The sequence below is a fragment of the Hypoxylon fragiforme genome (genome assembly GCF_022984875.1).
Source record: "Hypoxylon fragiforme strain CBS 206.31 chromosome Unknown GGS25scaffold_2, whole genome shotgun sequence".
In the NCBI taxonomy this organism is placed as follows: Eukaryota; Fungi; Ascomycota; class Sordariomycetes; order Xylariales; family Hypoxylaceae; genus Hypoxylon; species Hypoxylon fragiforme.
In genome coordinates this window covers 3331212-3355499 of record NW_026054757.1, presented here as the reverse complement: position 1 = coordinate 3355499, position 24288 = coordinate 3331212, and the positions used below count along the sequence as shown (strand labels likewise).

The window sequence follows — 24288 nt, the reverse complement described above, 5'->3', positions numbered from 1 at the left end:
ATTGTTAGTAAAGAAATTCAAAATTTCAGAAGTTCGCAAGACATCCTTGTACAGCGACCCACCTAAAATGAGAGTTCAACCAACCGGGAACTTTCCCCCATCCATTTAGCTCAGTACCTTTTTTCACCGCCAAAATTTCCAAGCGGCAGAATATTTTCCATCTCTAAACTTTGCGAACAGCAGCACCCCACTAATAACTTTTTAGTATCTTTTTACCTGCTATTTGCATTAAACCAAGCCCAGCTTCGTTCGACAAATATAAACCCAACACAAACAACACGGCCACGATGAGGCCTCTAACCGAGCAAGAGACAAAGGTTCTCTTTGAGAAGCTAGCAAATTACACAGGAAACTCCCTAAAAAACCTAATCGCGCCTCTCGACGACTCCCCCGACGCCGACCGATATGTCTTCCGTCTGAATCGCGACAGAGTCTACTATGTTCTTCTCTCCGTCGCAAACCTAGCCACCTCCGTGGCACGGGACAACCTAGCATCTCTTGGTATCTGTCTAGGTATATTAAGCCCTCCCATCCTTTAAAATAGAATCCCTCCCCTCCTCCCTCTTCCCTCCCTACATGCCCAGGCAAGCCAGCTAACCCCCAGCGCCCGCACAGGCAAGTTCACCAAAACCGGAAAGTTCCGTCTGCACATCACGGCGCTGCCCATCCTCGCCGAGCACGCGCGGTACAAGCTGTGGATCAAGCCGAACGGCGAGATGCCCTTCCTGTACGGCGGCAACGTCGTCAAGGCGCACGTCGGCCGCTGGTCCGACGACTGCCCCAGCCACCAAGGGGTCGTCGTCTACAGCATGAGCGACACCCCCCTCGGCTTCGGCGTCACCGCCCGCAGCACCGCCGAGGCCCGCCGCCTCGACCCCACCGGCATCGTGTGTTTTCGGCAGGCGGACTGCGGCGAGTACCTGAGAGACGAGGATACGCTGTTTGCCGGTTGAGGTCGAGGTAACTGGGAAGGAGAGAAGTGCATAGATACCTATGAAGTCCACCTACCTAATTTGGCCGACGTTGAGTTGGTCCGGGGGAAGGGGGGACGGTATATACAAAAGTGTGATTAAAAAAGGGCCATCCGTTGGAAGGAGGGAGAAGGGGGAGGCTCGGAGTTTGGAATTTACTCGTGTTATATGCATTGGGGGCGTTCTAAGGCTATATCTATCTACCTACTTAGTACTCTATATGAACTTTGTCCTCCGGGGCTTCTCACTTATGAGACAACCCATAAATTGATCCCCTTCCTGCTATCTACTTAGTGAGGTGGTTCTAAAATTTCTTCTTTTTTTGTTGGTTACAACTTCTCACTCTTCCGGACCATATAAATATGACTTCTCATTTTGGACGCCGTTACTCTATGTGGAATTATTGAACAGGGAGAATGAAAGTCTATAAGCTAACCTCGTTCTCAGAAGCAGCCACCCCACCATTCTCGGCCACTGCATCTAGAACAGGCGTGACCGGTCTACTTTCCCTGCGGAGCAAACTAATGTTCTCCCGGTGTGCCACGTACTCGCTATCAGCATAGCCCAGCAGACCTTCTATCTGCGTACTGCGGTGCCCCTTGATGCGGAGGATCTCAGGGGCTCCGTAGTTGACCAGCGCGCGCCCGACTTCGACTCCGGGGCCTTCCCAGAGCTTGCCGTCTGGCCCTGGCTCGGATCTCCGCTCCACAACGACTAGGCGCACGGCTTCCTGCTGCGCGAAGCTGCCCTCAATGTCAAGGACGCCTACCGGGAGGAGCCCGGCTTTGTCTGAGATGGCGTGATGCGCGCCGACATCGATATAAATAGTACCGTGCGGGGCCAGGCCGTGGAGAATCCAGAAGTAGCGGTCTCTGATCGGGTGGGAGAGGGGCAGGAAGCGCGTATGTAATGGTGGCTTCTCTAACGTGTCGAGGGCTAGCGAGGCTGTGGAATGGGATAGGGAATCCTCGGTCTCACTTCCTGAGCGGCTGTGTGGTGATAAAGTACACTTCTTAGTGGCTAGGAGGTATCGAACTATCTTGACGATGTTTCCTGGCGAGGAGGATCGAGTGATGACTGTAGTGACACCAGCTGACGTTGCGAGCCTAGCGGCAACGATCTTGGTACCCATGCCACCAGTCCCTAAAGACGATCCAGCGCTAGAGACTAAGACTTCGTTAGCAATATGTATGGGATGCTTAATATCTTGTTGAGTTTGATTCATACCGTCTGCGCGGATTGCTCCGATATCTTCAACTTCCTCTATCGGTTGGGCGTCGGGATGCGCTCTGGGGTTCTTGTCGTATAAGCAGTCAACATCCGTCATGAGGAATAGAAAGTTGGCATGCACCATAGCCGCTGTGATGGCTGAAAGTGTGTCATTGTCGCCAAACTTGATCTCGGCAACTGCTAATGTGTCGTTCTCATTTACGATCGGAATGACGCCCATCTCGAGGAGCTCCATGATAGTATTCCGGGCATTTAAATATCTTGTCCGCTATAGTACCTGGTTAGAAGTCATACCCTAAGCCTTGATACCGGAATCCTCTCACTTACGTCTGCGATATCACTTCTTGTAAGAAGAATCTGAGAGATGGGTTGACGGAGGTGTCCAAAGAGATTATCCCATAGACTTATTAAGCGGCATTGGCCAATAGCTGCAAGTGCCTGTAACTTGGATAAGTGTTTCGGTCTCTTGTCGACATCCATACGTCGAAGACCGACGCCAATGGCGCCAGACGACACAATTATAACTTTGTGTCCATCTTTCCGTAACCTCACAGCAGTCTCAACAATAAGACTTAGGATTGAGAGTAATGGCTCATGAGTCTTCTCGTCGACAATGGAACTTGTTCCTATATGTAAATTAGCGTGTGCTCGACTCATTCATCTATAGCGAGTGACACAAAAATGAGATATAAAAGGAGGACATGTAAAGCTCAACTTACCTAGTTTAATAACAACTATTAGTGGCTTGGGGCCCTTCATGTCTGCTATAATTCAGTCAGATATCAGCAACAACTTGAATCTCAAACACTCAAAACACCAAACACAAAACACAAAACACACTCAAATTTTGACACCGCTGCAACTAAAAAAGATTTACTAAAAAGCAACAAATTTACATAAATAGAAATCTTTACATACAGGGCGTTGGGTCCCCTGGATCAGCCATGGCTCGTAGGGCGTATGTATGTATCTACGACGATCTGCTGCAGGGAATAGTTGTTGATGTGGAGCAATAAAGATATATTTAACTAAGGTTACCTATTTACGAATTGGCATATGTAGAGAAAAGGGGGTTGGTTGCCAACGAGTTGAAAACGGTGAGCTTTTCTCATTGGATTGTAGATACGATACGAGGTTTGTATTCAGGTACGAGTTATGACGGTGTGAGCTTTGCTTGACCGAGATCGGTTTCAAAAAAAAAAAAAGTCCAAATAACTAACTATGTACCTACGCAAATAATAACATAGGTCTTAGTTAATTACATAATTCAATAGTGATTCGGATTTGGTTCACCGCCTTCGGTACTCTTTCCGCCAACGGGCCGCAAAAGATTAGGTACCTCCTAACTGTAGGTAGTAATGTAGCCTATCGAATTCCTTAGCTTACTAATTTAGCTCTTCTGCCGACCTCCGACAATTTGAAGATTCAAGACGACAATTTGCCAAACCTCACAACCCGGACGGACCCCCGATAATTATATCGATACAATTCAAATCCAATCCACAATGTCGTCGCAACCCTCACAACCAGGGGCACCTGGCGCTCCAACGTCGAACGCGAATCCACAGTCCACTCCCTCCTCTTCCGCATCCCCTACAAACCTATCCCAACAGCAACAGCAACAGCAACAGCAACAACCACAATCCCCCCCCTCCTTCCCCGAAATCGTCAAAAACGACCCCAAGCGCACAGGCTTCGACCCCGCGACCTCCGAATGGATCAACTACTTCAAAGCGATAACCAACACCATGACCCCCGAGGGCAAGTTCCACTACCGCGAGACGATCGCGCGGGAGAAGGAAGCCGCGCTGTGCGCGCGGTGCGAGGACCTGCGGGACTGGGCCTTCGCGCACTCGCCCACCGTCATCTTCCTGCGCCAGAAGATCGCGGCCCTCAACGGCTCCCTCGACAGGTCCAACGTCTTCTGCCGCCGGTGCCCCGCGCGCCTCACCGAGGACGGCGCCGTGCACCGCGCCAGCGGCGGCTTTTCGCCGGGGTCCGGCATCCTCATATGCGCCGATGTCATCAAGGACCAGGCGCACATGGAGGACACGCTGTCGCATGAGATGGTGCACGCGTGGGACCATCTAAGGTGGAAGGTCGATTGGAATGGGGAGAAGGGGTTGAAGCATGCGGCTTGCACCGAGGTAAGCTTTTGGTTTCTGCTAGCGCTTGTTCCATCTTTTTTTCTTAACTAAGCGAGCCATCATCCATCATCTCGTGCTAACCCATGCTCGACAGATCCGCGCATCCATGCTAAGCGGCGAGTGCAGATGGGCGAAGGAGGCGTGGACGCGGGGGAACTGGTCGCTTACGCAGCAGTTCCAGGAGTGCGTGCGACGACGAGCCGTGCAGTCCGTCATGGCGCGGCCGTGGTGCAAGGACGACGTCGAGGCCGTCAAGGTGGTCAACCAGGTGTGGGATTCGTGCTTCTCAGATACCCGGCCCTTCGACGAGGTCTACAGATGAAGATGAAGAGAGAGCAAAAAACAAAAATTTGAAGTCAGACAGCCAATCTTAAAAAAGACTGTGTGTATTTGTAGTTACCTGTGCTATTACTTACATAAGCATCCCCCCCCCTTCTCATAGTGAAGAGGAGTTATGTAGTCTGGACGACAAGCAATGAGATATGATAATGTCACTAGCGTGCTTACTCATTTTCTTGTTTTGTTTTGTTCTGTTTTGTTTTGTTTTTGCTTGGAACAGCATGGCAATGGTTTTATTTTACGGAGTACTGATTAAAGCAAATATGTCCGTCCACCCCGTAATCCAGATGTATGCTAGTTATCCCTTAACGCCTACACTCTCATATGTATATGCATGCAACGCAAAGAGTCGCCAAAGTCCTATGTCCACGAGTTCATGGTTTGCTTTCCGACTTCGACTTTTCCCTATTTGCTGTTTCCCTATTTGCTGCCCGCTCGCCCTTGATGCAGTGTTTTGCGATCCAAGGGTGTGTTTGGACCTGCTCTAGAGGTATCCTCTTATCGGGATCTAGAACTAGTAACTTTAACTCATGTCAGCGGGTAAGATTCACTAGTAGAAGGTTTGAGGGTTAGGGATGGCAGGTAAGTTTACCCTTTTAATTAAGTCTTTAGCTTCAGGGCTCACAAAGGACGGAATAGTCATGTCAGCTTTGGCAATCCTCCTCTGCGTCATCACAGGTGTATCTTCAAACGGTGCCTCGCCCACCAAGAACTCGTATGTCAACACCCCTAAACTCCAGAGATCCACCTTTTCATTATAGTAGTTATCTGAGCCGCCAAGCTTGATCATCTCTGGTGGGAGATAGTCTAAGGTTCCACACATGGTCTGCCGCCTACTATTTGGGGCATGGACGCTCCAGCCGAAATCTGATATCTTGATCTCGCCGTGGATACCCACGAGAATATTTTCGGGCTTTATGTCCCGGTGGATGACGTGCTTGCGGTGAAGGTACCTTAGGGCACTGGCCATCTGCGCGATATACTGAGATGCCTTCCACTCCGGGAAGCGGTTCTCGCGCCTCAGGTGCTTGTACAGCTCGCCCTTGCCGGCAAACTCCAGGATCAGAAAGACACGCTTGCTATCGTGGAAGTGGCCGAACAACTGCAGGATGTTGGGGTGCCTTAAGTTGCTCTGAATCTCGATCTCTCTTCGCACCTGTTTCTCGACTCGACCCTGCTGCAGCTCACTTTTGTGTAACACCTTCAGTGCACAGATGAAGCCGGTTAACCGCTCCCGCGCCAGGTACACTCGTCCGAATTTACCCTTTCCTAGCGGCCGGCCGATTTCAAACATGCCGAGATGGAATTGTTTGGGTCCATATGGCTGTTCGATTAAGGAAGTTGACTTCTTCTCTTTGTCCGCCTGTGCTTGTTCGTCGGAGGCCTTGGATGCTGCACTTGCAGATGGGAGGGGTTTCCTACTTGTGGGCGAGGGGGGCTGAGTGCCTTTGCGCTGTGCGGCTTGGGATGGGAGAGTGACGGCGGTGACGGCGGGGACGGTGTTTCCGCTCTGTGCTTGCAGAGCGACCTTGAATAGATTTGGACGACTCGAGCTATGTGTCAGCTTGGTTGATGTCGCAGCAGACTATACCTACGGTAAGCGACGTTATCGGATAAGCAGCAATAAAATTTACAAACCTTAGGTTTTTGATAGTCGTTCTCATCATTAACGGACATACGCTCGAATCGAGCTTCGAGGGCTTGACCAGCCATAGTTTTAGAGTCGCAAGCCACCCTACTAAAGTATAGTCAGTGTGCTTAAGCTGGTTGGTTGTTTAAAGTATAAGTTATATCGTTGGTGAATATTGGAAGATTTGGGAGGGATGTACTAATTAATAGGTAAAAATAGCGAAAATCAGAAACTGAGTTCGACTTTTATGACTTTTATGTGTGTTATTTAAGTTTGCTCCTACCGTTGCGGGGGCAACCAATAAAAACCCACAAAAGCCACCACCTATCTAAGGTTAGCTTCGCCATTACAGTTTAGCGCATTCAACCGATAGTTATGGATCAACGATTTGTTATGTACTTAAAGTTACAGTAGCCACATGGGTACTTCAAGCTCCGAGTCCGAGCCTCCGAGGTTAATACTAGGTATTGTATTGTACCTAGTATTTTAGTGTCCCCCACCTCAGCGCTACATACGAAGTACATACATTCGTATAGCCATAACTACCCAGTGTCGAAGAAATAACAACACATGCTAACGTTACATGTAACTATGTTGGTCTCTCAGATTTATATCTGATTTCTATATAAATATCATACCGAAACAACTTGATGTTCAAACAACAAGTATTATTGCATTTACAGTATATTACTTATACTACTTAAGCTTACCTATTATACATGAATCCTTCTATTCCAAACATCGAAACCACATGTAATAGGAATGAAACAATGTTGGAACAATCAAGCTCGAACTTTGCAATCCTCACTGTCAGCCAATTAAACAGAAACCCTTCACACATTCCGAGACAGGAAGCTAAAAGAGGAATCGCTTGCAGGGCTGAGTTTCGACCCTTGATTGGGGCCCCAAATCCCATGACATTCAATCCATTCTACAGCAAACATTCCAACCAAACTTTTTTTTTGTCACTGGCCACCGAACGCTGGTTCACTTGGAACTGATAACTACTGGTAGTTTGTTCCTAGCCACTTGCTGGGATTATGCTTGGTGATCCTCTAGAATGCTACATACTGAGGTGCCCTGCCTTAGAGGCAATCTACATAAAGATGTCCAAACCACCCTCGAACTTGTAAACTTTGTTTCGTCTGGGTCGGCGCGATATTACCTATTCGTATACTCCTGAGCGCAAATGGGTGATTCTATTAAAAATGCGGTAAACTGGTGGGCGGTAGTACACACCCTCGTCGTCTTGGGCCAGCTCAGCATATTTGTCGTCGGCACCGTGACCTTCGTGCTTTATCGGCCCAGCAGCAGAGCCGATTCCGATTCCGATATCCCCTCCGTGGACAGGTTCGAGGATGACTTCACAAAAAACTCCACCCTGCCCTGGGTTTCTAGCGCTGTGGTAAGCACCCAACCTAACCTACTTGTGCACGCGCACCTAAGGTTCGACCAAGTTTAACCGGATCGCAGGGTGCCTTGACCACTTTCCTCAATGTCATCTTGTTCATCGTGCTGTGGAAGAACTATCAGATGGCAAGACGACAACAACGCACTAGCTGTGATATTGCGTTCAGGAATGCGGTAATGGGCAGCAGCGTGCTGACTACCCTGGTCAGTACTGCCGATGTCATTCTGGCTGTGAAGGCCGGGTTATCCGGGAAGAGTGCGATTTGCGCCGCGGCTATCGTTGGATGGTAGGTGTTTACTTCCAAGCTGCTTGCCCTCTTGAACAATGTCACCGAGTAGTGAGTACACGAAGACTCAAAGCTAACTAAATGGTTATATATAGCGTTTTCTCTATCCTCACAGTGTGTGCGGACCAGTTCAAGTTAAGGAGATTCTATGGCGAGCAAAAGAAGCATAGCTATATCATAGAGCTTGGCGGCTCTAACCAAAGCATGCCAGCACCTCCATCATACGATGCAGCGATTGGGGCCCAGAAGTGAGGCTTGAGTTGTGGATTGAGAATGGAGTACTTAGTAGGTTTCCTCGATACCAAGTGTAGGCAGGTAGTACGGATCCAAGCCTACCTACCTACATAAGTGCATAGTATAGAACGCAATAGAATTCATCGTGGCCAATGTTGTGGACAAGAGATAACAGTTTTTAATAGACAACTTGAAAGGGGTGAAGAAGTGTAGGTACTACTCCTAGTACTCCATACTACATAGATTGTAGGTATGTAACTATTGGTGACATGATTAATCAGCCACCAGGACTTTTAGTAGGCACTAGCCACATAAGAAACGTCAGTGACAGCCAAGACTTTTTTCGAACAATCCAACAAAATAATTCAATTGAAGATTCAACTTTTTTAAAGTCCGCTTAACAAAGACAAAGTATTGATACAACATTGAACGTACTTCTTAAGCCGGACGTCAACCACAGCCACGTCCCAATACCGGTTGCAAATAAGTTTATCAAAAAAAGAAAGAAAGGATCGCCCGCCATGGAATCGGAAGCAATCAAAGCCGAGGTTGTCAAGGGAGTCAGAGCACAATATGGTGTAGAAAATGCGAGGCAGTTGGTCGAGGTATGCATTTTATTCCTCCCAACGAATCCAACGAATTCGGATTGATCTTCATATACATATATTTATATGTTCTGTACCTATTTTTGTCAGAACGGCAAAGCTCTAACCGAGACTAACTTGTACAGAAAATCAACGAGCACTGCTTCGAAAAGTGCGTACCGAAACCCGGCGGCTCCTTATCCAACAGCGAGCAGACCTGCTTCACCCAATGCATGGAGAAGTACATGTCCGCGTGGAACCAGGTCAGCACCACCTATATCAATCGGTTACAACGGGGGCAGTAAACCTGCAAAACCTGGAGGTTTATTTGGAATCATGGATACCTTATGTGCCTAGCTAGGTAGGCAGTATCAGGATATACCCCTTCGCCTTGTGGTCATTTGTACATTAGCAACGCAACTTTTACGAGCCGGGAACGACGCGGAAATTTGGGGAATGAAAAGCTTACGAAGGAGTCGGAAACCACGAATGCTTAGACTGTACATTAATGAGAAGGCCTCGGAATCAAGGTGGAGGGATTCTCGTCTCGATGAAAACGAGAACGGGTGTATAGATTCTCCTCACGACTTCTCCGCGGCAGCCTTCTTCTTGGCCTCTTCTGCCTCTCTCTTACGTGCCAGGTATCTCTCCCGGGCGCTCGAGACGTCGGTCTCGGTCTTGCGGCTTTTGGATGCCCGTTCAACCTTTTGCCTCTCCTCTTCTTCTTCCTCCAAGGTGCGTTTTAAGGACTGTTCCAATTGCGCCTCGAGCATTCGAGTTTGCCTTTCGCGCATACCTTGCTTTCCACCAGCACCCACGAAGCCACGGGAAGAGCCTTGATTGTCCCTCCGATCCGATCCCTTGCCAGCATCCTTTCGAGATTCTTGTTTCTTTGGTGCGCCTAGGTTTAGACCCCCTTTTAGTAACTCGCGCTTGTCCACAACTTGACCGTCTTCATTAATGGCAATGGTGCCACCCTTTTGGTTGATCTCTCTTGCCATGTCTGCTTCGGTTTTAACGGTCTCATCTTTCGCCTCTTCCTTCTCCCCAGGTCCCGCCTTTGCGCATTCTTCTGCAGCCTTGAGGACTTCGGTATGCTGTCGATCGCCTCTCTCCAGTAAATCCTTGTAGAATGCTGTCATGCCACCACCCTTGTTTTTCCTAGCTTCCTCTTCTTCGCGTCTGCGCTCCTCCTCTTCGACCCGTCTATTTTCTGCTTGCTGCTTCTTGTACGCCTCCGTGACGAATTTCTCCTTATCGGCGTACTCCTCGCCTTCTTCAGCCCGTTCCCGCGCGATCTTCTTCTCCTCGGCGATGAGGGCGTCGCGTTTGCGCACTGCGGCCGAAGCTATCAAATTCCTCATGTATTTCGGCTTCCTCTCCACATCCTCTTGCGTGACCTTCTTCTCCGGTTTTAAAGAGTCGTAGACGGCGTCGTAGTCGTATATCGAAGGGTCGAGCCCTTCTGCAGCTTCGCGGTGCTTGCGCGATTCTAGGGAGCTCGATAGGTCCCCGTACATGGAAATCTGTGGTTTCTTGCTTTTATTGCTTGGGGGTTGTGTTGGCGGCCCATTTTTGGACTTGAGTGCAGGCTTCTTGGTCGGTTTGGAATCAGGCAACGGGGTGGTGAAATCATCCAAGTCTAATATTTGGGTGGCTTGAGGTCGGTTGGTCGGGCCATTCGCGTTGTCATCGTCCGATTCATCATCACCGCCAAACATGGGTTTTCTTTTGGGAGGAGCAGGTTTCGAAGCACCTGGCTTCTTGGCCAAATTCAGACCAAACGACAAGCCGGGTTTGCTCATAGTTTGGATATTTTGTGTTTGTTGGGAATTTGGTGAAGGCGGGTTGATGTTCGAGTTGGAAAGTCCAAGTTAGTAAAAGAGAGTGAAAGGGTCCACTAAAGCCCATTAAAGCCCATTAAAGCCCATTAAAGCCCACTAAAGCCCATTAAAGCCCACTAAAGCCCATTAAAGCCCACTACCTACATATGTACAATACATACTATGCCGTAGGTTAACCTAGTACAATACACTAGCCTGGCTAGAGACCCTAGCTTTCAATATCCATTTAACTATTTCATTTTATCTTGCACAACATGGAACGCTGTCTATGGTTTCTCTCTCATACAAATCTAGGTTACTAACCTAGTAACCTACCGGTAGTAACCTAGGTTAGGAGGATGTACATGAACCCAAGTGCCCCCCTGTTGATCACCTCAAACTCCCCCCATTTTGGGCCGACGACTATACCTCATTCGGACAGGCACTTGGGCTCAACTGCTTTTTTAGGCACTTGGGTTCAACTTTTTATCTCTTAAGGTTTATTTTTTCAAAAACGAAAAATTCATAATTAATTATTAATCAATTATAAACATAACTTTAAAAAATGAGGTTTGCTATGTGCACTACTTATTTTTGCTATCGGGGCCTTAGGTGCACTACCTTAGGTACCAGTACATGCCCTAAATTTTGAAATCCGGCCCTAATCTAGCGCCCCCAGCTGCCAACATCAATTCAATCCATATAACTTTTCAACCACATGTCGCACCACAATGCAACTGGATTCAATTGAAAGGGAATTCAATTCCCAATTGATTGATATAGGTCTCGGATTGAGGCGATACGTGGTCGCGAAGTTATTCAAGTAAATAGGTGGTGGCCTAGGAGGCACGTGATCACCCTTAGAGCCACACTAGGAGCTCTTAGGGCCACACTAAGAGCCCTTAGGGCCACACTAAGAGCCCTTAGAGCCGCCAAAGAGCCCTAGAGCCGCCTGGGGCCACGCTAGTAAGTGTCACGTGACTGCTCTCGAGACAAATACCAACATAACTCTTCTTCCACGTATCGCCCCAAATTGCGGCTGGTATCAATCAATCAGTAATTGAATTCTCTTTCAATCAAATCCGGTTGCACGCTTGTAGCCATATATTTCATGGAGCTATCCAAGATTGAAATTGTTGAATAAGGTTTGGCTCCAAGTGGCCTAAGGGCTCTTAGCATGGCCCAAGAGCTCCTAGTGTGGCCCTAAGGGTAGTCACGTGGCCCCAGCTTGCCATCCTATTTACTTAAATAACTTCGCGACCACGCATTGCCTTAATCCGAGACCTATATCAATCAATTGGGAATTGAATTCCCTTTCAATTGAATCCAGTTGCATTGTGGTGCGACATGTGGTTGAAAAGTTATTCAAGATTGAAGGGCTGGAGAGCCTGGGGCGGCTCCGGATTTAAAGTTTTAAGGGACTTATGGGATGTACAATACCTGATGGTAGTGCACCTAAGGCCCTAATAGCAAAAATAGGTAGTGCACATAGCAAAACTCTAAAAAATAATTATAATAATTATTAAGTTTAATATTTTATATATTTTAATTCTAATTTAATTGATTTATAATTAATTTGTAATTCATTATAAATTAATTCTTAATTAATTCTTAATTGATCTTTAATTGATTCTTATTTAATCATTAATCAATTAAAAATAAATTGCTATCGGAAGCTTATCCGCACCCTAGTACATAGCGCTGGTCCGGGCTCTCCAGCTAGCCTCTAACATACTATCCTTAATAACTTTTCCTTCAATGGACGCATCTTGATGCAACCGGTATCATTAGAACCGTCTCAATTAGCGCTTCCAAATGATATATGTTTCAGATTAATGCGACCGGTAGTTGCGAAGTTATTTTAGGATTTCTTGAAGCAAAGGCAGTTGGCGCTAGCCGAGGGCTATCACGTGATCCAGGTATTGGTTACAGATGTATCTTTTTTCAGGTGCTTCTTAATCTTTAAATTCAAATAACTTCAGATTCAGATATCGCATCAATCTGAAACATATATTGTTTGGAAGCTCTAATTGAGGCGATTCCAACGATATAGGATGCACTAAAGCGGCAGCTTGGACTGATGATGGATTGTGTGGTTTTAGGCAGATTGAAGCTTTGAAGCTTGGGCTTTTTGCAGCCAGCAAAACTCCAAAAATAAGACTCGAAAGTTCAAATAATCAGGTGGGCCCCTGTCAGTCATATGGCCAATTACAACTCGCTAAACTCCGGATTTTCGTGTGACCGAGCCCCATTCTGGGTGGGCTTTATAGCGGGACACTAGGCCTAAAATGGGGGGAGTTTGAGGTGATCTACAGGGGGGCACTTGGGTTCATCTACCTCCTGCCTAGGTTAGTAGTTGTTAACTTGTTATTATTCAAATCGGTATTCAACATCACAGCTAAACTTAGTCAGATAGCAAGCACATGATATCAAGCATAGAAACTAACCGAATTACATAGTACCTACTAATCGTAGTACTAATACATGTAATACCAACATAGATATGTAATAGTGCAACATTAACTTAACAGCCAATGAAGGAAAATCGATATTGAGCCCAATGTTGAATTCGAATGTCTCTAAGAAATCCTAGACTTTTAAGAAACCTTCCAGTCCTTCAACGCTTTTTCTCTTTTCCACATACCCTACCTCATCCATCTCCTGAAAAGCTTATACAAATAGCCATGGTATCCTCCAATACTTATCAGGCTATCCAGAATTGGATCAGCCGACAGCAAGAATACGAGGCTACGAACTCCTCTCCTGCGCCTATAACAGATACTCAACGAAAACTATTAGACAAACTTGAGCTTGCCTTACCTCCAGAGGCCCCGATTCAACCTGAACCTCAACTAGAAAATACCAACTGGATTGGGTATTTGCAAGGTAAGCAAATCTCATTACCATATCAACATAGTCCAACCTCGTCACAAAGGCTGCAATGCTAATCCCTTGGTAGAATATCGAGCTAGGCGTACGAAAGGAACTGGGGGGATTGACTTTGTAGAGGCGCCCGGCCCCTTTGCACAAGGAGTGCAAAGATGGTACTACCGGGTGAAGATCCAGGAGAGCCCAACTCCCTTCCCTGGTCCTAATGGTGGTTTATTTCCAGATGGAACGGAGCCCTCCTTCGTACGCAAGAAGGACGCCAAGAAGTATGCTGCCAAGTGTGCAGTAGAATGGCTGCGTAAAAACGGATACATGCAAACAACACAACAATCTCCGCCGGCGAAGAGACAAAAAGTCTCGCTGCCCCCGCCGAAGCAAGCGCCGGGTGTAGATGTGACAGCAACCCAGACTCAGCCCAAGGGGATCGCATCACCCTACAACAACGACGAGGTCTCAGCAGTAGACAAAGTCCGCCAGCTTTGCGTGACCCTCGGTTATCCGGATGTGCAGTATAAAATATCGCCCTGTAATACTGAAGGGTTCTATGACGGCTTTCCTGACCTAGGAATGCTGGGTTTAAAAATTTTACCAAAGGATATCGGTCATGTGAAGAATATTTTCGGAAAGAAATGTGCCAAAGAGATGATCGCGGAGCAGTTGCTGACGCCTCTGACCGAGATAGCCGCGCCTCATATTGAGAAGAGAGAACGGATTCTGGCGGGCTTAGGGCCTGTCAAGGAAAAGAAACTCCCTGCTCCAGCTGATTCTTAGTGGCTTGGGATATCTACATGAGAGTCCTAGAGGCTGAGTGAGTTGCCCAGATGACTGGGAAACATGGCCCCAGCATAAATTGGCAACTCGCAGGTTGTTTGCGTTAGTCACAAAGGGGACTCAGGTTCAACCCGATAGTATAAGAGTATACTAGATATAAGTGCCTATGAACGGACTACTACACTACCTATGTATGTGTGTCACAATTCTAGAAGGGAAAAGCTTCGTCATTATCCCCAACTGTCCGATACAGGCCACTGTCATGATAACTATGACGGACATGAGATGACCAACTTCCGCCTCATTCTTATTATGATAATATAGCTACACGAGAAAGTATGGTTTGCCTTGTGACGACTTTCCTTTATGAATTTATATACCTACAGACCCCTTTACTCATAGCACTCGTCACTCCTGAATTACCTCCACTAGGTACTACTAATAGCCTAAACTTAGTTCATCCTGTTAGCTCATATATGAATGGCAGAGGTATGTGAGAGATCATTAATGCTTAAATAGTTAGCATAAATCAAAGTCCTTAAGTAAGCTCATAATTCTCAACTACGTCCCTCAGTATCACGGCATCTACTGTGTGGTCTTTACACAATCTCCCACCCATAGTCATCTCAACAAGAAAGGGATTGGTCTCTCACCAAGTCAAGCCAGGGTAGCATACATTATGAAGGGAATCTTTCACTTCGTCTACGTTGTTGCCCTCTTCTGTCTTGGGGTGGCATCCCAGGGAGCAGGGCAAGATCTAAACAAGGTTACTTTCAGCACGGCAATCTGTCCTTGGTATTATCTCAGAGAAATACGACACGACTGGGATAACTCGCTACCAAAGGATATGAGACAGCCTAGTATCGAGTTCACGGCTACATGCTACAACGGGAACAGCGGCCAGCTCCGCACGACGAGAATAGACCTCGACAAGTAAGTTCACCAGCCCGTACCTGACCGTAGCATACATCTCCTTTTGCTTTCCCCGTGCCTTACCGAGCTCCGAATCAGAAAGAATGCATATACCTCATGGTAGATAACTTACTCTTCATTCCTATCTACAGATGCATCACCAACGACCAATCGGTCCTTTTACCCGCCAACCCAGACGCGCACTTCCGAACGGAAAGTATAGGCCCCTTCTCCAAAACCTGCGAGTCGTGCGCTCTAATCTACACCGGTCCCTGGAAGTCCCCGGACTTCACGGATGACGAGTACTTCGTGACTATGCGATGCCAGTGCAAAGGAGAAGCCCGTTTTGACGAAACGCCGAATATGATCAAGCTCAGTAAGTCTAATATCTACATACCTATATATCTCCAAGTAAACCCCCGAGAGCTTTTATTTTTAATAAAAAAAAAGAACTACCCTCTCACCTACTCAAAAACAGACGACCCCAGGACCCTCATACTACAGGTCGACCAGACCGGCACCATCAGCTGCTTCGGCCACCAAGGCGACGAGGTCCCCTACGACCCCAACGCCGTGCCCGCCATGATCCCTCGCAGTGCCAACGCCACAACCGTGACCGCCACCTCAACCGCCACCATAACCACGTCTGCAACCGCAACCGCAACCGCAACCACAACCGCGAATCAAACCATCACCACCACCGTATTCACCGCCACTGCTATTACCACCATCAGCAACACATGCCCTGCGCCCTCCCCCTCAACCCCCCCAGCCTCCGTCTCGACCGTGACCGTCACCAAGAAAGAAAAGACGAAGAAGAAGCAGAAGAAGAAGCCAAAAACAGCAACGGAAACGAAGACGGAAGAGGCAGTAGAAGCGAGCCACGCCACAACGCCGCTGCCGAGCACCGCTACCGTCACGGCCTCGGTGCCGGTCACGGTGCTCGTGACGCCGACGCCGACGCCGACGCTGACTACGATTATTAACGCGAGCTTGTCGTCTGCGGTGAGGGCGGTGCTGAGTAGTACTGTTGTTACTGTTGGTGCTTGAAGGGGTGGGGAGGTAGGACGTGGGTGTGGATGAACGGAGGAATTAGGGTTGAAGGTGGTTAGGAGGGTGGGGGGGGGATGCCAAGTAGGTGGGTGTATGGAAGTTGGGATCGATAATTATAAAAACATCAAAAAAAGGGGGGTATGTTAGGGGGGGACGTAAAAACGTCCAGTTTTCTCCCCTCTTCCCACCCCCTTTTTTAAAAAAAAAAAGTATTTGGAATTTTATATACAAAGGGTTGCGATTGTGTTATTTTGAATACATTCAGGTATTTACCTAGGTTAGGTATCTACTTGCGCGGATATATACTTCTGGTTAGGTATAGTTATAGCACTTGACATATGGAGGTCATTATAACTACAGATCATAATCACCATCACTCTATCTCTTCTCCCCCCTATACCTACTTTCTCCTTAGGTAGGCAAAGTAGGTACCTAAGAAGTCGAGAAAGGGGTATAGGGGTACGCAGCTTCGTGGGAAGCAAAGATATATAGCAGCAAAGACTTCCTCAATACTTATTTATATTGGGATACTACCTATGTACCTAGTCATCAAGGCTCAAAACCCGCCGTATACCTAATCCCACCTCCCTCTCCCCCTCCCCCTCCCCCTCCCTCTTCCTCCTCCCCTGCCCCCCTTCCCCATCGGCACATTCGCCACAACCCCCTCTGGCAAATCCGCGACCTTCTCCCCATCGCGCCACAGCACACCCACCCCCTGCCTCCTCCCCTTGACCTCCTTGAAGTACTTGAGCGGGACCACACCCTCGTCGTTGCCGTCCGTGAGCACGACGCCGTTGGCGCTGAGCCACCACCTGATGCCGCCGTCGCGGAGGCTCTGCTGCACGTCGACGAAGACGACGAGCTCGGCGTCGGAGCGCATGCCGCTGATGACCTTCGGTTTCCCATCTTCCCCAGCCCCAACGTCGTTGCCAGCGTCGGCGGGTAGGAGTCCGGTGCCGAAGTGCACGTGCTGGCGGGCCATTTTCTTCAGGCCGCCCGAGGCGAGGATGGCGGGCCAGAAGGCGAAGTAAGTCCCGTGGACGACGATTTCCGGGACATTGCCCGCCTCGAGGGTGATGGCTTCGTGCACGGACTCCTCGGCGAGCTCGATGCTGTGGCCCTGGTTGGCGCGGATGAGCCAGGCAGCCGGGTCGTCGTTGTCGCCGGCGATGGCGGCCGGGTCCTTGGGCTTCATGGCGAAGCGCTGCTTCTCGTTGTCGGCGACGGCGTGCCGGATCTCGTCCATGGACGGGTTGAGGGAGCGGATGCGTGGCCATTGCAGCTTTTAGTCACACCCCCCCGTCTTGCTGTTAGTTTGGTGGGACTACATTACGGACTCCCCTTTCTTTCTTTTTTTACCTGACCCCTTACCTACACACCCCGAAGAGCAGAAAAACAGAGAAAGCAAAATAATGAAAAAATAAATAAATAAAAGAGATAGAAACTCACCACCCGATCCAGCGGCGCAAACCCCTCGACATCAAGCTCGACCCCCGCCGCCGTAGCCTGATGTCTCAACAGCGACGACAGCGCCTTCGAGATCATCATATCGCGGTCCGACTTTCCTCCTCTCCCTCCCCTCCCCCCGCGACGCCCCCCTCTCCCCCTAAGCGCCAGATCCCCCATGCGTTCCGCCGCTCCTTCGTCATTATCCGCCATCACTGCTCCTTCCCGCAGACTATACAAGCCACTACTAGCAGCAGAAAGCGTAGCGGCAGCGGTGGTGGTGGTGGTGAAGAAACTGGTGGGGGTAGTGTGCCGATGATGGTGATGATGATGCACCGGCGGCGCAAACAGAAGTGGCAGGGATTCGCACTTGCACCGGCGCCCGCACCGACGCCCGACTGAGCAGCGTAGAGATAGAATTTTGAAGAGGATGGGTGGGGAGAATGTGGTGGTGAGGTTTAGATACTAATAAGAGTATCTATTTATATAGGAGGCCTTAGAATGAAAAGACAGGAATTTGGTTAAGTTAATAAATACCATGTGATTTGATGTCTGTTTGTAAAATGTGAAGTGCTTGAAAAGTGCTAAGGTTAGACTAAGTTAGCGCAGCGGGAGGAGTGCTTAACGAGCCGCAATGTGCTTGTTTGACATATTAGGTACTACTAGTAATAGGTACCTAGTACTAGGCACCGAAGTGGTTTTACTGGGTAATACTACTAGATACTGCTGTATCGCCTAGTTAGCACTATTAGCTTGGCAATCCACCTGAGTCATCGGCTTCAACCTGCCTAACCCAGGGACCTTCCCTCACCTAGCCTACCCTCACCATATAAATAACCATAAAATAACCATATAAATACTCTCTCAACACTTTCAACCAACACCCTTCTTCACTTCAAGCTTGCAACAAACAGGATAAAGGTGTTATGGTTTTTATCTTCATTTCAAACCCCTAATATTCATACATTATTAGGAGCCATCCCTTCCTCCAGGCCACCTATTTACATAGTACATTGGTAGGCGACTGTACCAATCAAGCCTGCCTTTCAGAGCCTATGTCGTATGATGATAACACAACGCCCTTAAGCCTCAAGACCGGCTTCGTATCGAAGCAAACAATCCCCCTTTCTTGGGCTCCCCCCAACCCCCTTCCATTGCCCTACCAAATACCATATGCCATATACACTGGTCCTCTGGCTTTTATATTCCTGATCCTTCCTTTTGCTATACAGCCAACAATGCTTTCCGGTGCACGCCTCGCCAATGACGGCCCAACAAAGTCGTTAAAAAAAGAAAGAAAAAACATCTCGCAACGGCGGAGGGGGTATTATACCAAATAAAAGAAGTCCCAACCCAAAAAAACAAATGGAATCAATCCGTCCAACCCCCCCGAGTTTCCTACTCTGTTTTTGGGGGGCCGAGGGGGAAATGCCTTCGCCCAAACGACCTTCTATAATTACAAATGTCATGAGCCTGTCGTGATCCTCCTCGTGGCCTTATCGATAATTGCTGCTCACGGGAGAGCTTGCAACCAAACCTGTCCGGTTCGTTCGCTTGTCGATACTACCGTGTCGAGCACGAGCTATTGCGTATTGCCGCGGAGGAGGTCTTTCTTCAACAATCCTTTCTGCCACGTTATATATCTCACGGTCCGGCGTTGTTCGATCAAAGTAACGACGGGATGGTGTTGTAAGACTGGTCGACGTAGTTGCTGGTATGACTAATTTGGTATTGAGTGCCGAGGATCCGAATCGTCGTCGAGGTAAAGCCGAAGACGCCAGAGCCTCTTGTTCTCTTGACGGAGCCGCAGGTAATTGTGAGCTGTACTCGCGACCTGTTCCGGATCGGCTTCCTTGGACTTCGGTAATGGCGCGAGGGGGCGGGAGAAAACGACCTTCATCATCTCTGTTGTTTAGCGTTCCACGACGACCCCTGACAACCACCGGTGGCTTGCGGTCAGAGAAGTCTTCTGGCTCCTCTGTTGTAGCGCGCCGAGTTCGTAGTAAAGATGACTTACGCCCTTCCTCCGGTTCTTCCGTCCCGGCTCGACGACTCCGAGATATCAGCAGTGCAGTCTTTCGCCCAGCTGCAATCGCTGCAGTGGTATCGGTTGGTGTAGGTGGCGCAGTAGAACTGTAAGTGGTGTTATATCGTGGGGCCGCTAGCGAGCTCCCTGCAAGTGAACTACTCGTATTACTTCGCCTATCCTCATAGCGGGACAAGGCTCTCGGGCTCATGTTAACTGTGATCGTGCGATCTGCAACACTGGGCCGCCTTTCGGCGGCCATCCCCGAGAATTTTGTAATGGTAGGGCTGGCCGGGGGGTTCTCCGGCGCTGGCACGGTAACTTGCTGCGTAGTCACTTGCTGTGCCTTGCCTCGTGCTACCCCCTCACTAAGGGCCAAGCATAGCTCTGTAAGACTGCGGCAAATACTATCTGCCTTTCGTCTGAGCTGGCGGTCGGTGACGGTGGTACCACTACCAATACTACTTGCACCACTGGCAATAGGGCCTGGCTGACCAGGCATGCCCATCATTAGGGAGAGGGCTAGAGCATCATTGGCAGCTGTTTCTAGGGCTTCAAAGACTTCCCTACTAAGAAAATCTTTTGATTTAGTCAACGCCGAGTGGAGTAGTGGATGAGCCTCTCTCTGCGTGGTATTCGTTTCTGGTGGTTGCACAGCATTTCCGGAGCCACGTTTGGGGGAGGCAGAGAGGGTCGTGGCGTTAGTGTGGGCTGTGGGTGGTCGCTCCTCGTATGCCCGCGACATGGCGGCGCCTGAAGTTGGAGGAAGTTTGCCAGTTAGTTCTAGACGGTGGATGCGGGACTTGAGATCATCGAGCTCATCCCATACTGTGGACGGGGCGGCAGTCGATGTGGTAGAATTTGTCCCTTCAACACCATGATTAACATCATCTGCATGGGAATCGTGTTTTTGAGATTCTGCTGGCTTTGGTACGAGAGGCGAGGAGCTGTAGGTACGAGGGTGGCTGTAGTTGACATTAGATTGTTTTAGAGATGATATGCGAGACGGGGCGCCACTGCCATTGTCGACAGAGCCTTTCCTTCTGTTGTAAGCGGAGCCTTGCTCAGAGGGTGCATCTTGGAAGGTCAACGATCGCGGCGTCAATGGAGAAGCACGAAAGGGAGTGCTAGTGCTTTTAGGTTTAGCCTCCTCAGAAGATCTGTCCCTGACGGCTCCTCTGTACGTCAGAGTACGAGCAATTCTCTCCCCTGATTGATCATCACTAGGACCTCTTGACCGGGAACTTTCCTGGTCGGATAAGCGTCGCGTCATCTGGGGAGGTGACGATGGTTGGTATGAAGAAACCCCCATGGAGAGAGGTCGCCGACTACTTCGGGAGACGCGAGACTAAAAAAAAGAGGTTAATTGAGGAGAAACTTATTAGATGATTATCAAATAAGAAAAAAAATGAAGTGGCTTTAGTATCAAAAAAGCATTGATAACAAGCAATTTGCGGGTAGATGTATAGTAATCTCTGGAGCGCGACGATCTTGAAAGCACGCGCGCGTTATACAAAAGGCAGTAGTGGCTAGTGCAGAGGGTAGAGGCATATCCGGGTTGTGCTATGACACTTCTGTGCGCTATGAAACAGAACAAGGGGAAGAGATAATTAATTCAACTTACCAGGGCGCTTTGATTGTCCCCATAGTTTCCATTCCTATTTGCACCGCGTCGTAAAGAGTCCTCCCGAGCAATCTTTAGAAATAGATCTCCGCTATCATCACCATCTGGACGATCTCCTGCTGAGTCAGGCGGTGTTATTTGCGATGCATCTTCGTAACGCCTTCCTTCTAATGCACGCAATGTTCTGTCGCGATGATTTGAATCACCGTAGTCATCGCCCCCATCGTAGGGACGAGCGTTGCGGACATTCATGTCGAGTACAAGACTCCGTCGTTCGCCGGAAGATCGGAATGATCGAATAGGTGGGATAGATGTGGTTCCGCCTGAATTATTGGAACTCGCAGGCGGTTTGTAAGATACAGGTGGTCTTCTCACCATAGAGCTCCTCCTTTCATCTGTCGCTGCTGTTTTCTGAATGGTCTTTGGCAGCAATAGTTCCCGCTGCCCGTGCGCTGGCCCCTTACTTATCTCTTCTCCTGATATCGCAGTTTGACTATCATCAGTCGCATGCATTCGCTGAGACGACGCAGTCCCGTTTATCGAACCGCCCACGACAAGGGCACGTTTATGACGGGGTCGTCGTGCAGTGATGATGGTGACTGCCGAATCGGTGGGCGACTTGCCGCTGATCGCACTAGAGGTAAGTTTGTTATTGGCAGTAGCAGCAGTCGTGGCAGCGGCAGTAGCAGTAGAGTCCAAGGAAGCGGATCTTTTTACGTTGTGGGATGATGTCGATGTGGCAGTCAATAGGGCAGTGGGGGATTGGAAGGTGGATGCCCGAGACCTGGGAGACCTGAGAGGGCTCGATACGTCTTTTGGCAATTGTTTGGGTGAGACAGAGTCAGTATCGTTACCAATAGTATGACCAGTATTGCGATGATTATGTGCGACTGGTGGGGTTGAATCCTGGACGGCGTTTGGCTGCGCAGGTTGTACTGGTTGCACTGGTTGCGCTGATTGCGCTTCGGTGTATTGCTCCGGATCAGGTGAGACAGGCGAGGGTGGAATGTGGTGGCTTTGCAGAAGCGAAGGCAATTGTATGGATTCTTTTTTCCGATCGGCAAAGCGAAAGGCGGGGAGTTTAGAGGAATTATGACTTTGTCGGTGTGCGTGTAGAAGAATATTGTGTTGTTTAGAGGGTGTAGAAGAATTTGTCGGATTTGTGGACGCGATAGTGGGAGCGGGAATAGAATTGGAATTGGTGGTTGGAGAAGGTAAAAGGGAGGACGCGCATGGGTCAATTGTTGCTGATGCTGTACCTGTTTATGCATAAGATTTATTGGGTTAGTGAAAAACTTTGGTGGCTCCAGTCACTGCTGGGCAAAGATAACCAAAATTGAAAGAAGAAAGAAAAAAAAAAAAAAAAAGGTTGCGCTTAATGTTTGCGCTTGCTTTGCGCTGGATAGCGCTGTACTGATAACTGTGATACCTACCTACCTACAGTACCTACCTACACTGGTCCTACAGTAACCTACTGGGTATACAGTAGGGATGATGTTCCTGCCGAGTGCACACTATACAATAGAGTTTGGAAAGAACAAATAAGAAAAACATAATTAACAAGTAAGAATAAAGCAGAATAAGAATAAGAAAAATAAAAATAAAAAGAATAGGAAAAATTAGGTAGGGAAAAAACAAAGATGGAAATGACTACCTACCATTACCATTAGAGGCTTCGATTGCCTCGGATTTAGAATTCGATTCCATCTCGTCCTTCTTCCCTCGTCCTTGTCTCAACTTTTTAAACTTCTTTTTCTTCCCTCTTTCCTAGCTATAATGCGTGCGTATAATGCATACAATGCTATAATATGCCAACTATGCTTTTGGTATTCGTCCACCGCTTCTCATAAAAAAAAATCGAAATGCCGTATTATTATTCGTCCAATAGGGTCGGTATGCACTAGTTAGCTCGTACTTCAGAATCGCCAGGGCTCGAAACGCTGTTTTTTTTGTGCTTTGCATGAATTAAAAATCAAGGAAATCGATCGATGATGTAGAAGTTTGATGGCCTTATCGCTCTGCGTAGGTCCCACAGGTTATCGTCGTGATCACGGAAACGGCCACGACAAAGAGAAAGGAAATGGAAGGAATGTAGTTTTGCAAATAATGAGCGACTGGATGGTATGAGAGGACCGAGGATCGATTCTAGTGCTAAAGGTTTTAGGAGAAATCCAAGAGTGAATCGGGATCCTCGATCATATTCAGATTCGGCCAGGGCAGGGACACACAGGTAACAGCACGAACGTCTAGCCTAAGCCGGGGTGTCATGGGAAGGTCAAGGTATGATGGACATTGCACATGGCCCGTTGGAGGTCAAACCTAAGTTAACATTGGTATCATCTATTGTTCAATGTTTCCAAGTTACCAGAACTACAATATCCAGTAGGGAAACCTGTTTAACATGTATGTAGGTATTATTTAACCCCTCTGGTCCCATCTGGTCCTGCCCACAGACCATATACTCATATGATCATGCCCTATTACTTGCTCTTTTCCTTCAAGACATCTCCTCTCTTTGCCCAAATTAGGCTAGGCCGTACATCAGGATTAGACGTGTACATACGGAGCCGGACTCGCAGTCATGACTGTCATGGAAAGAAGAGTTATTACAAGATGAGCTTGGAGCGCCAGTATGGAAAAAAGAGGCACTAAGAAGAAACAGACTAGCTGTGGGACACAAAACCGCCGGGAAACAACCACACACAACCACGCATCACAGCCGAGTGCCACTAAGAAGCCACTTGGATGCATGGGTAATCTGATACCTAGATGAGGTCCGTGACCATGAGATTGGCACCATCATCATAGCCGTCCCTGCTCCCTACATTAACTGCTTAACTGCTTCCTTTACATTCGGGACCGTCTGTGCTGCCCATGTCGGTCCCTAACGGAAGGATCTGCGATGTATAAGG

At 48.4% G+C, this 24288-nt stretch overlaps 11 protein-coding genes across 11 annotated transcripts; 6 read left to right on the top strand and 5 right to left on the bottom strand.

Moving 5' to 3' along the window:
* The first annotated feature begins 168 nt into the window (after positions 1–168).
* On the top strand, positions 169–1174 carry GGS25DRAFT_141284 (60S ribosome subunit biogenesis protein NIP7). The gene is made up of 2 exons (XM_049256312.1): positions 169–513; positions 616–1174. Exons 1-2 carry the CDS (start codon positions 288–290, stop codon positions 951–953), a joined length of 564 nt encoding a protein of 187 aa, XP_049120472.1. The 5' UTR covers positions 169–287; the 3' UTR covers positions 954–1174.
* Positions 1175–1318: 144 nt separating this feature from the next.
* Positions 1319–3108, bottom strand: GGS25DRAFT_141306 (glutamate 5-kinase). The gene is made up of 4 exons (XM_049256313.1): positions 2921–3108; positions 2529–2827; positions 2199–2469; positions 1319–2138 (listed from the first exon to the last, which is right to left on the bottom strand). Exons 1-4 carry the CDS (start codon positions 2958–2960, stop codon positions 1396–1398), a joined length of 1353 nt encoding a protein of 450 aa, XP_049120471.1. The 5' UTR covers positions 2961–3108; the 3' UTR covers positions 1319–1395.
* Positions 3109–3550: 442 nt separating this feature from the next.
* On the top strand, positions 3551–4863 carry GGS25DRAFT_477739 (peptidase M76 family-domain-containing protein). The gene is made up of 2 exons (XM_049259862.1): positions 3551–4348; positions 4443–4863. The coding sequence occupies exons 1-2, from the start codon at positions 3707–3709 to the stop codon at positions 4668–4670; spliced, it is 870 nt and encodes a 289-aa protein (XP_049120470.1). The 5' UTR covers positions 3551–3706; the 3' UTR covers positions 4671–4863.
* Positions 4864–6656, bottom strand: GGS25DRAFT_477736 (Pkinase-domain-containing protein). The gene is made up of 3 exons (XM_049259861.1): positions 6326–6656; positions 5280–6272; positions 4864–5208 (listed from the first exon to the last, which is right to left on the bottom strand). The coding sequence occupies exons 1-3, from the start codon at positions 6398–6400 to the stop codon at positions 5062–5064; spliced, it is 1215 nt and encodes a 404-aa protein (XP_049120469.1). The 5' UTR covers positions 6401–6656; the 3' UTR covers positions 4864–5061.
* A 756-nt stretch (positions 6657–7412) lies between these two features.
* Positions 7413–8377, top strand: GGS25DRAFT_141190 (uncharacterized protein). The gene is made up of 3 exons (XM_049256311.1): positions 7413–7722; positions 7791–8018; positions 8110–8377. Exons 1-2 carry the CDS (start codon positions 7507–7509, stop codon positions 8016–8018), a joined length of 444 nt encoding a protein of 147 aa, XP_049120468.1. The 5' UTR covers positions 7413–7506; the 3' UTR covers positions 8110–8377.
* GGS25DRAFT_141178 (Tim10/DDP family zinc finger-domain-containing protein) lies at positions 8351–9246 on the top strand. Its single transcript, XM_049256310.1, has 2 exons — positions 8351–8853; positions 8979–9246. Exons 1-2 carry the CDS (start codon positions 8770–8772, stop codon positions 9135–9137), a joined length of 243 nt encoding a protein of 80 aa, XP_049120467.1. The 5' UTR covers positions 8351–8769; the 3' UTR covers positions 9138–9246.
* On the bottom strand, positions 9247–10826 carry GGS25DRAFT_141167 (uncharacterized protein). Its single transcript, XM_049256309.1, has one exon. The coding sequence runs from the start codon at positions 10635–10637 to the stop codon at positions 9414–9416; it is 1224 nt and encodes a 407-aa protein (XP_049120466.1). The 5' UTR covers positions 10638–10826; the 3' UTR covers positions 9247–9413.
* A 2513-nt stretch (positions 10827–13339) lies between these two features.
* On the top strand, positions 13340–14315 carry GGS25DRAFT_518589 (uncharacterized protein; the record flags this gene model as incomplete). Its single annotated transcript, XM_049263565.1, has 2 exons — positions 13340–13541; positions 13615–14315. The coding sequence occupies 2 exons, from the start codon at positions 13340–13342 to the stop codon at positions 14313–14315; spliced, it is 903 nt and encodes a 300-aa protein (XP_049120465.1).
* Positions 14316–14994: 679 nt separating this feature from the next.
* GGS25DRAFT_518588 (uncharacterized protein) lies at positions 14995–16277 on the top strand (the record flags this gene model as incomplete). Its single annotated transcript, XM_049263564.1, has 3 exons — positions 14995–15248; positions 15380–15603; positions 15706–16277. The coding sequence occupies 3 exons, from the start codon at positions 14995–14997 to the stop codon at positions 16275–16277; spliced, it is 1050 nt and encodes a 349-aa protein (XP_049120464.1).
* Positions 16278–16921: 644 nt separating this feature from the next.
* On the bottom strand, positions 16922–18344 carry GGS25DRAFT_141062 (RNA 2'-phosphotransferase, Tpt1; the record flags this gene model as incomplete). Its single annotated transcript, XM_049256308.1, has 2 exons — positions 17730–18344; positions 16922–17562 (listed from the first exon to the last, which is right to left on the bottom strand). Coding segments are annotated over exons 1-2 (851 nt in total), but the record flags the coding sequence as incomplete, so codon positions are not given.
* Positions 18345–19144: 800 nt separating this feature from the next.
* On the bottom strand, positions 19145–23814 carry GGS25DRAFT_529422 (uncharacterized protein). Its single transcript, XM_049265286.1, has 3 exons — positions 23035–23814; positions 21377–22635; positions 19145–21100 (listed from the first exon to the last, which is right to left on the bottom strand). Exons 1-3 carry the CDS (start codon positions 23081–23083, stop codon positions 19223–19225), a joined length of 3186 nt encoding a protein of 1061 aa, XP_049120462.1. The 5' UTR covers positions 23084–23814; the 3' UTR covers positions 19145–19222.
* Positions 23815–24288: the final 474 nt, after the last annotated feature.